Source organism: Pundamilia nyererei, unplaced genomic scaffold (genome assembly GCF_000239375.1).
Source record: "Pundamilia nyererei isolate P.nyererei 1_Seehausen unplaced genomic scaffold, PunNye1.0 scaffold00034, whole genome shotgun sequence".
Classification (NCBI taxonomy): Eukaryota; Metazoa; Chordata; class Actinopteri; order Cichliformes; family Cichlidae; genus Pundamilia; species Pundamilia nyererei.
The window spans coordinates 287602-298504 of NW_005187435.1; the positions used below are offsets into that span (position 1 = coordinate 287602).

A 10903-nucleotide genomic window follows, 5' to 3' on the forward strand; every position below is an offset into this window, starting at 1 on the left:
AAAGTTCAAGGGGGCCGAAAACTTTTGCAAGCCACTGTATGTTCACTATAGCAGCTGCTAGCATTTGTGCTACAGTATCTCTAATCAGTGATCAATGAATCACATGCTTTTGAATGTATAGATTTTAAAAGGTTTTGAATGTAAAACAATTTAAATGAGTGTGCTATTTGCGTATAAACAGCATGTGAAATTGTGTTTGTGTCGTTGCTGGTTTTCATCTCAAATTCAAAAACAGTAAAAACATCGCCTTCACTTATGCTTTTGATTAACTCGTGTTTTGATTTGATTTTGAGGCTGGCTGGTGTGTTTGGTGTACCTCGTCGCACGCTGTGGAAACATCTTTAAATCTCCGCTTGATAAAATATCCATAGAAACAAAGAGTAATTTGTGATTTCGATGTGACCGTCTCAGTGCTGCGAGGAGGCGAGTTGGCCGTGTCACATTTTCTTTGTTTCATAATGTGCCTGTAATCAGAAAGCTGAACCCCTGACACAATAAAGAAGAAAGTCTTGGGGCTGTGTATTAATTGAAAGGCTCACAGCTGGCAAGACCAGATAACTAACTCGACTACAGAGCGAAGAACACAAAGTAGGCTAAGATTCAGCCTGAAACCATGGCAACACGTCACCGTCATAATCCTGAAATATAACGGGGGACTCAGCAGGTCTGTGGTCTCTGTGCTGTGATTTTGCTCACTGATCATCAGGCGCTCGGTCTCTGTTAGTGCACGGAAAAGATCATTAAAAGGCGATTTATGTGTTTGGTGTGTGTACAGAGGAACAGAGGCAGGACCCAGAGGCGTAAACTGGGTTTTAGAAGTGGAGGGAGTGCTTTGAAATGTGTGTGTACTTTTTTCCTCATTTTTTTATGCAGTTAAATTACTCATTTGATGTTAGACGCACTAAGATTAAATCAGTTCTTACAGTATGGTTCTCACAGTGACAGCAGTATAAAAAATGCCCATATATTTGTTTCCTAACAATGCAATCCTAACAATATGTGGAAGTTCAAATATAACCATAGACACCATGTGAAAAATGGGATGTGTCCACCATGAGGTCCCTGAACCTTCTTAAACAATAACTTGTGTATCAGTGGCAACATTTTTTGAATCTCAGAGATTCCATATTTGTTCCAGACAGCAGGCCACTCATTGCCCTGTACCGTGTCAGAGCATGCTCCCTGAATGATCAGTTCTTCTCAGCATCTCAGCTCCTCTGTCAGTAGTGGTCACACTGTCCTCTCACATGTTTTATAGGTTTGTTATTTACCGTGTGTGTTACTGTGTCATTGAGAAAGCATTGGCGTTCAGTCATCTAGTATGAATACACGTTTATACTACATTCGAGTCCAACTGAACTGAGTCCATCTTTTCAAGCAGGTTGCATTTAACAGGGTCTTTTGATCACGAGATACCTTTACAAAATTTGAAACCAGTCACACCATTCCAGTTGTCACAATAAGGAAAATTAGACCAAAACAGTTTCTCATGCTGTAAACGTGGGAATTTCAAAGCTGTAGTTGGGAGTAATGCTCTTTGCTGGTCTGCAAAGAGTCTGCTGGTTTCCCTGTTGTTTGGTTGCTGAATCATATTTGTATTCTGTTATATACCTGATGTTATATTCTCTTCTCGTAAATTAAACTCCTACTCCTTCTCCAAAAGGACTCTCCACTGAAAGCTGTCCAGATGCTCTGGGTCAACCTCATCATGGACACTCTGGCATCTCTCGCTCTTGCCACGGAGCCGCCCACTGAGTCTCTGCTGCTACGTAAACCCTACGGTCGGAACAAGCCCCTCATCTCCAGGACCATGATGAAGAACATACTTGGCCATGCTGTGTACCAGCTCGTCATCATCTTTACCCTGCTCTTCGCTGGTGAGTCTGACTCCATCCAAGTTGGGTGTAAACCTGGTTCTGCTGTAATGCATTGATACTAAGACGCTGATGTTTGTTAATCATTGTCGAAACAGTTGAGATACATTTTTGGGGTATTTTCCTTCATCTTTTATCAGGTGAGAACTTTTTCGACATCGACAGTGGGCGAAACGCTCCCTTGCACTCCCCACCATCAGAGCACTACACCATCGTGTTCAACGTGTTCGTCATGATGCAGCTCTTCAACGAAATCAATGCCAGGAAGATCCACGGAGAGAGGAACGTGTTCGAAGGTGTCTACAGGAACCCTATCTTCTGCAGCGTTGTACTGGGGACCTTCGCTCTGCAGGTAACACCTTCACCATCCTTTAGTGCTACCAAGGTTTTCCTGTTATGTTACCGCTCAGTCTGGATGGATTCATGGTCTCAGTAGCTGCAGCTGCATTTTTGCTCCACATAGTTTGGTTACATTTAAAAAGAGTTTAGCTGAAACCTTCTGATGGTTTCTTTTTCACTGAATTAGAAATGGTAAGAAGACATCAGCACATCAGGTTAAGACCATAACAGTAGAACTGGCGGTACGATGAATCACACACATCCAAAATGTTGACCAAAAACAGGTGGAAGATCACGAGATGAGCAGTTGCCTGTGCTGTGTGGGGGACAAAGTGTCGAAAGGTTGTCAATAGAAAGGTGGTGGTCGTGTTGATTCTGTAGTTAGCTGGCTAATGATTTACAGTAAATGACAGAGAAGTTATTGGCAACTTAACTAACACCGCACCTTGGTATTATTTAAAAAGTAGTGCCCAAATGGCGAAAAACCTTAGTTTTCACACGGCTGACATGCCGCTTGCTTGTTTCCTTCCCAGATCGTCATTGTTCAGTTCGGAGGAAAGCCGTTCTCCTGCACGGCTCTGACCATCGACCAGTGGCTGTGGTGCGTTTTCATCGGCGTGGGAGAGCTGCTGTGGGGACAGGTGAGACAAAAACCTCAAGTGCACAAACAGCTGAGCAGAACAAACACCAGCCCGAGCTGTGAGAATAAGCAACGTGTACCCAGGAGCTGATGAAGAGGTGGATATGTGAGGTTTATGGCAGAAAACTGTTGCCTGTCACACTCGCGCTGCTGCGGTGTTGCCATCACGACCATCGCCATGGTAATGAGCTCAGCACATGAAAGCTGTGCGACTCCTGTTTACGAGGGCCGAGGGAAAACAAACCCGGCGTGTCAGCGCCTCTGTGGACGCGCACGAACACGCCATCACACGCATGATCCTGTTAGCATGCAAACACACAGAAAAACTGTTCAGTCATAGCTAGCCTGCTGGGTTCAGGTGGAGGGCAGAGAGACAGAAATATGCTGACAGAAACAGACTCATCTGAAGTCTGTGATTTATTTAAGAGGTAAAAACACGTTTTGTTTCTAACGGAGAGAGAGAGGAGGGTGACGGAGATATAAAAAGCTGATGTGCAGCTCCAGCAGGATGCTGGGTGTCTCTCCGCTCTCTTTTAACAACCATGAACAGATAGTTCACCAGCAGAAGGAAAATAATAAATAATGATTGCATAACCAAGTTACAAGTTAATTGTGCTTCATTAGTTTTTGTATATTATGTTTTAAAATTGAGGTCAAATCAAGCTTCAGTGCAGCTTTAGCAACATTTTGCTTGTTAGTAAAGAAAAAAAAATCAAAGCGCTAATAAGTAATGAGTTCATTTGTTAGCTTTTTATTTTTTAAAATAAATTTGCCAAACTTTACCCAAAATACTTCCTACAACCTCTTAGTAACACCTTAGTCCTGTTGTCTCACATAAGTCTTGGTCCTAGATTGGGAAAGCACCCTGCACACCCTGCTTTTTTTAATTTTTGAGTCATTATACACTACACATATTAATACGTGAATTATTAACTTCTGTGGACTTTAATCAGTCACACTCCAAAAGATCCTACATTTCCCATAATGCAGTTCTCATGGATCTTTTAAACTCGTGCTGTAGCACAGGCTGTCTTTATATATTCATAAAACGTTTTATTAGTTTGACCATCGATGTTATCGGATATTGTCAGCTGTTTTCATCTGCTGATTTGGCGTAAACACCACCAGATCTGATCTGCTGACGATGGTTTTCTCTCAACCTCAGCTGATCTCAGCCATCCCCACACACCACCTGAAGTTCCTGAAGGAGGCCGGTCACGGTATCACAAAGGAGGAGATTCCCGAGGAGGAGCTGAACGAAGGCACGGATGAAATCGACCACGCCGAGATGGAGCTGAGGAGAGGCCAGATTCTCTGGTTCAGAGGTCTGAACCGCATCCAGACACAGGTATGCTCGCCTCGGCTCCTCGACATGTCTAACTTTATCACCTACTTCTGTTATCAGTTTCCCCCTTTGATGGCAACGGCTGAGGGCTTGTTTTGGTTTTGGTCTATTGTCTTATCTGAATTGTTGTTTGAGAGGCATTCTCTCATCAAGATGACAAAGAGAGACTTTAATAAAAATATTTTTTCCAGCAGACACCTGAATGCATCACAATCGATGGAATCCAACAACCGGGTCCATTTTTGATCTGGTTCACCATCAACAAATTCCTTACCAAAGTTTTTATTTCAGATCTCTCGAACATCATTTGTGTTTTTCAAGCAGAGCATCACCTCAAGCATCGGCTTATCACCACTGGTGACCAGCCAGACTCTGTTGCAAAACGACAAGTTCACTTTCATTCAACATAAAATGCTCTACACATTTTCTGCGCTCTCACAGTACAGTACATCTTTTTTCTTATTGACGTTCTCTTCTCGTTGCAAGAAAAGAAAAAATGACCTTTTTTCAGATACATGGAAATCTCCTTACCATCTCTTACTGAGATAAAAGCAGTAAGTGGTAAACTGCATCAAGCTGCTTTACGTTGAAATTAACAGCTGGAGGGTGTAAAAAAATCTTTGAAGTCAAGCTGACCGCCGCTTAGGAGAAAAAATATATACAGAAAGCACAGTATCTACATTTTACGAGTGCGTGGAGCTGTGCCGCAAAGCCTGATTGGCTCTGCAAACTTTCCATGTGGAGCCTCTAAACTCTGTCAGCAGCCATCTCAGATCAGACGCCAAATGAAGCCTGTAGAGTCTTTATCATATGTATACTGTACAACATAGTGCAGTCAACCAGAACTCTCGATAAAAGTTTACCGTAGCTGTATCTCCGACTGCAGCTTCATGTCGGCACCTCTGTGACACACACTGTGTGTGTGTGTGGAATTGAACTGAAGATTAAACACACACACTCAACTGCAGATGTTGTCCTGTCAATTTCACACTCTGCTGCAGAGCTTCGGCACAGAACCACTTTATTAAAAAACAGAAATTAAAGACTGCTACAGCGGCACAAACCTTCCTGAGTACTTTCATTAGTCAGTAAATTAATCAGTCATGTCAGCAAGCGTGTCTCCATCCACCTGTTTCCATCCGGACTTTCAATTCCTGTGTAACCTGAGGGAAACCACAAGAAATTAAAAAGTCACGCTTTTTGAAAAAGTTACTGATTAAATAATAACAAAGCCAGATTTAGTGAGCAAATCTTTAGGAATACTTCTAAGAACCGCAAGGTTGACCCAAATACAGAATCACGGAGACAGACACGCAGAAAGGGTAAAGAGAAAGTTAGTTAGAAAACCTGCAGCACAATTAGGCTGGTTAGTCCAAAAAAAGCACTGAATCTAAAACATGGGGTGAATCTAAGGAAGACTGAGGAACAAGAGGAAGTTGAAAATGCAATAGCCTGGCAAAGACTGATTGAAATTCCGACTAAATTCAGACAGCAAGGAAGAGAGAGGGGTTAAAAAGAAAGCAATAAGACACAATCAAACCAATAACATGGGTCAGGGGGGAAAAAGTCACAAAATAAACCACAAAGTAAACAAAAAGAGCGACCGAGAGCAAAAAAAGCACAGACAAAGAAAAAACAAGAGTCAACACTCCTCTAATCAAAAGAAGAGGTAAACCTGATTTTAAAACACGAATGCTATCATCTTTTTCTTCCATCAGAATTGGAGAGTAAGTGTCATTAGTGAATTATTATGTCAGTAAACTAACTTCATGCTACATTGCATTTGGATTGAAATCTAGCTGGTGTTCTTAGTAGTCGCTGTTTTCGTACGCTGGAACTTGTCTGTGTTATCCTCCTCCTACAGGACAGCTCACTGAGCTTTAGCATGTCCACGGGCAGTTCCATTCAGTCTCTGTGGGCTTCATTAGCCTCCATGCTAACGCCCACTTACAGTAACAGCAGTCATCGCTCCGCTCCCACGCGCACACACATGGAGTCAGCGGGGTCAGGTGTTTTCCTCTTACCAGTGTGCTTGCTTGTACTTACTGAGGCCAGAGGGTAACCAGGTCTGAATAATAATAGCGAATTTTTTCTGGTTTGTCGTCTTGAGTTTCTCAGTTTGACCTCTGCAGAAACACTGACTCTCTGCTTCTTCACTCAATTCTGTAACTGACAGAAAATAAGACTTCATTTTAAACCAGACCTCTTCCAAATAAAACACCAAAACAAATAAGTGTAGCTTCTTAATCCAGAGCTCTGGTGCTTCTCCATCATTTGTCCGTTTTATTATTGTGTTATACATTATACCTTGATTAAAACAGCAGGTGATGGCCAAAGTGTTCAACAGCTGTTCAGAAAAAAAACTGGAAAGTAGACTATTAAATATCCAAAATACACTATCTATCACACAAACAGACTAAAACTGTAAGAATACAAATGAATTATTTAGTAAGTCGGTGGTTTCATATAGAAACTGTAGGCAAATCTGGTAATATCAAATTTAATAAATGATACTTCATTTAAAACGTGCCTGTTTTGCATGAAGCTAAAACAAAACCCTAACCATCGATGTGTTACCGGTGAGCTGGTAAATGTCTAGAGGTCAAAATGCTCATTCATCACATAATCTGATTGAAAGCTTCAGAGCGGGTACAAATGAAACAGGCGAGGGCAAGAGTGATTTCAGGTGGAGCGGAAAACCCTGATCCACGTGTGCGGTTTACGATAATCTTCACCCGGTCCACATAAATCTGTGTCGTGAAAGGCGGATGTTTCTCCTCCACTTCTCTCTGTCTGCCATCGGATCTGCTGTACAGAACTGAGGACGCTCTCCTTTTTCTCTTCGGGGCTGTGTATCTGTAATATCAGTGTTGTCCTCTCGGGATGGGAGGATGGGAGGAAGCGATGATGGAGAGGGAGGCGACGAAAGGCTGCAAGCTAATTAGGTTCTTATCTCTCCACGCTCCTCTTCCTGTCCTCTTCCTCTCTAATCCTGGTGGGCAGTGTTGTGCCGCTCAACGCCTCAACAGTCAGACACAGTGGGGGAATAATTGCTACATGCAGCACCTCGCTGCAGAAACTTTATCAGTCATTCCAAATGACACATTTCTCTTTCTCCTGTCTCAGCTCTCTCTCTCTCAGAGTGCCGTAAGCCTGATTCAAAAGCTCTTTATTCACTGTTCCATTTCTTTCTTCATCCCTTCGTTCTGTCAGAGGATTTTCACATTTTGACACTAAATGACAGCTCTCAAACTTCTCCTTGCTGTTACAACTTCTCCTCTGTCCTGATCTCTTTCTCATCTTTGTTTCTCCTTCATATTCTAGTGTCTCTACCTGCTAAAAGTGTCAGTAGCTCAGTTTTTCTGTATTGCAGCAGCACAGATAAGGACTGCAGAGGTTATCCCATTGGAAGATTTGATATTTTATTTTGCTTTTTCTTTAACAAATGTACTAAATATGCAAGAAATACCTCAATGGAAAAATCAGAAAGTTTCTTACTGCCATAATGTCCATTTGCTTTCTTTCAGTAAAACTAACTGTTGAATTTAAATGCTGGATACAGTCTGTTCAGTGTGGGGACAGTATGATACCCAGCTTCTGACAGAGAAGCGTTCCATGATTCACAATTCAAAATCATCCATTATTTGAAACTTTGCAAAGTTTAAAATGACCTTTCAGCATCAGTGTATACATACATGACAGAAAATAAGGAAAGGATCCACTTAATAAAATCTGTCTATTTCATCGGCACTGATCTTGATGAATGAAATGAAATATTAGTTGGTTTTGATCAGATGATTTTTTTTTTTGCAGTTTTGATATTTGTGGTTGGATGATTAATTCAAGTCAGTATGAGAGGGAAAGGCTCAGAATCTGTGCCAACTTTCATTGAAAACATAGCGTCACCCTTTTGTCAGGACAATTTAAACTCTTACCACTGAATGTGTGACATATTCAGACTGATACAGTCCCAGTCACGCTGTTAGCAGCAAAGCATGACATAGATGAGTCTCATGGTAGATTGATGCACAACATTTTATCAGCTAATGCCATTCCACTGTTTCCTGCCAGCTAACACTAAATGTAAACTACCCTGAAATTGAGTAATTTAATCAGATGTGCTTGTCTTCATCGCTGTACTTGCACTACCTCTTCTTTACGTCCGAATGAATTAAAAGGTCAGACTGCACTGTCTCTAACCTCTGCAGAAGTCTGTTCCTCTGTGCTGTCTTCTTGCTCTCTCTGCTCTCTAACAGTGTGTTGTGACTGTCCTTCCTTCAGATGGATGTGGTCTATACCTTCCAGACGAGCCAGGCGGCGGTGCCCGGTGCCCTGCGCCGCCAGCCGTCCGTCGTCAGCCAGCACAATGACGCCACTGCTGCCAAAACTCTCTCTAGCCCCACCCACATAGGGCTTAGCTCCTCCTCCTCTCTCACCAACTCGGGTGGGGCTCTGCCCCCCGCTGCTGCTGCTTCCTCCTCCACTGCAGGCAGTGAGTCGGTGACTGGAGGCCAGCTAACAGCACGCTCCACCAGGCTGGACTCTGTCTTTTTTTTCCTCTGTTTGAACGTTGCATGACTTACCGACACTGAAGCCACTGCACTGCTGCTGTCGTAACTGGGTGTCTGCACGCCCTGAACTGATCTGGAATTTTTCATGTGAAGAGTGTGTCTAGGTTATTTATTAACTGCTCACTAAATAGAAACTTTTCTTTCTTTTCTACTTTCCTTCCTTCACAAGGAACATAGCTTAGAAAGCTCTTCTAATCACACTCGTGGCTAAGTTGTATTGTCTACCGCAGCTTTACAATAAAAGCCCCCCAAAGGTTTGGTGGAGAGCTTTAAATGTAAACCAGCAGCGAGGTGAAAAAGCTCCGTTTGCAATCGCTGCAATTAAAACTGCAAATAAAGCTGTGATGCTGCTGCTGAAATCTATAAGTAAACAAGTTTGAAGATGTGAGTATAGTAAGAGCTGAACATCACAAGATATTAAAAAGCATATTTGGAGAAAAAGTGAACATCTTTAAAACTTGCTAATTAGCTTCATGTTACCCTGCTTCATTCGAACAGTGGTGCGAGTGAGAAACAAAGGTTTAAGATTCTTTTAGATGATTTGTTGCAGCATTCAGATGTTTCTTTCATTCAGTTCAGCATTTCTAGAACATTCAAACATTTTCAGCTCTATTGTACAGAAAAAATTACACTGAATGTGTTTTATTAAATCCTTTTAAAGTGTTCAGTATGTACATTACGGCTTTGAATAGACACCAGTGTGAACTGCAGTTTGACTGTAAAAGCCAGAGAAAAAAGTACTGAGAGAGCCTGCAGACAACCTGATCCGTTTCCATCTCTCTGCTTCCATGTGCTGTCCACTTCACCTTCCTGTGCTTTTATATTCATCTTTTTTTCTTGTTATTACTTCCATCACTTCCATCCTGCATGAAGAATTAAACTCACCATGCATCTATTAACCCATGATGAGACTTGGTGCCTGACAAGTCACTAAAGGGCACGTGTGACCTACTAGAAGAGAAAGAGACGATGAATCGCTCTCATTTCCCCGTCCCATTTTCTTTGTTGATTTTTTTCCCCCCTCTATTTCTCTGAGGCAACATCCTGGTCATCGAGATAATTTTATGGGTTAATCCTGTGTAGGGTTAAATCTGTCAGGCTGAGCAAGTCTCCCTCGTGGTTTAACAGCCAAGAGCTTTTTAACTTGTGAGCTTTGTGTATGCACGAGTGTTTTTGGTTGTTGCATGCATGCTCTAAGCTGCAGAGCTCAGCCTGCAGCTCTCTTGTGGTTCAGTAATAGAGAGCTTTGAACTGCAGGGTTATTAATTATAATGAAGAGTGTCTACTGGTGCGTATAAATCAGTGTGATCAGCTGCAGCCTCTGCGGATTCATCACACAGAAAACGACTTTAGGCCGAGAGAGGAGAGCAGGCCGAGGACAAAACGATTCTCACTCGGAACGTGATTAGAAATGCTTAACAGTGAGATTGTGTTTGTTATGTGTGTGGTGTTTACTGGGGTCGGGGATCGGCTGAAATATTTCGGTATTCCCGCTGACGCCATCATAGCCGAGTTGGTAAAACGTGCCCTCCAACCAGCAGTGACCCCAGAAAGTCAGTTTGCTGCAGGACAGTTAGTTTATGGTATTTATATCTTATTTGCATAGACGAGATCATGCATTGAGGTTAAATTTTAGCCAGATTCAGATTAGACCTCCCAGTCACAAGCCTCCAGATTTCACTTTCTCAGGTAAGCGCTGAGAACTACAGATGGTGCAGCTTCCAACAATCAGGCCAAGAACTGGAGTGGCTACAAACCACAGTCGGAGCCCGTTTTTTGACTCAAAGTAACCCTTTCATCCACTGGGGAAATCTTTTAACATGCAGGAACCGACTCGGGAGGATAAAATGTAATATTAATTGTTGGTTTTAGTGGCAAAAATGGTTTTATTACACTTTCCTGGAATGCGGACACTGCTTTCACAGTTTAAAATTTAAAAATCATCCAATGAATCTCTCAGAAGAAAATGTTTGGGGGGTTTTTAGGCCACTGTTGCTGTCACTGTTACATTGTGGGACATTCCTGCTAATTAAACCTTCTTTGTAGACAAAGAAGACAAATCCGATCCAGGTTTTTCCACTTTGGGACTATAATCATGCGAGGCGATGCTGTATTGCCTGAACCTGAACAACCA

At 42.3% G+C, this 10903-nt stretch overlaps 1 protein-coding gene across 4 annotated transcripts in view; it reads left to right on the forward strand.

Annotated features, from left to right (window-relative positions):
• The window catches only part of LOC102215338 (plasma membrane calcium-transporting ATPase 1-like), a 124888-nt gene that overhangs the window by 110064 nt on the left and 3921 nt on the right, over positions 1–10903 (forward strand). For 3 of the 4 annotated variants that reach the window (XM_013909986.1, XM_005729636.2, XM_005729638.2), the window contains 4 exons: positions 1664–1877; positions 2015–2226; positions 2747–2854; positions 4019–4201. In XM_013909986.1, the coding sequence (XP_013765440.1) occupies positions 1664–1877; positions 2015–2226; positions 2747–2854; positions 4019–4201 (717 nt within the window). Of the gene's footprint in view, positions 1–1663; positions 1878–2014; positions 2227–2746; positions 2855–4018; positions 4202–8479; positions 8691–10903 lie in introns of all 4 variants that reach the window. The other variant, XM_005729637.2, reaches the window with a different exon arrangement.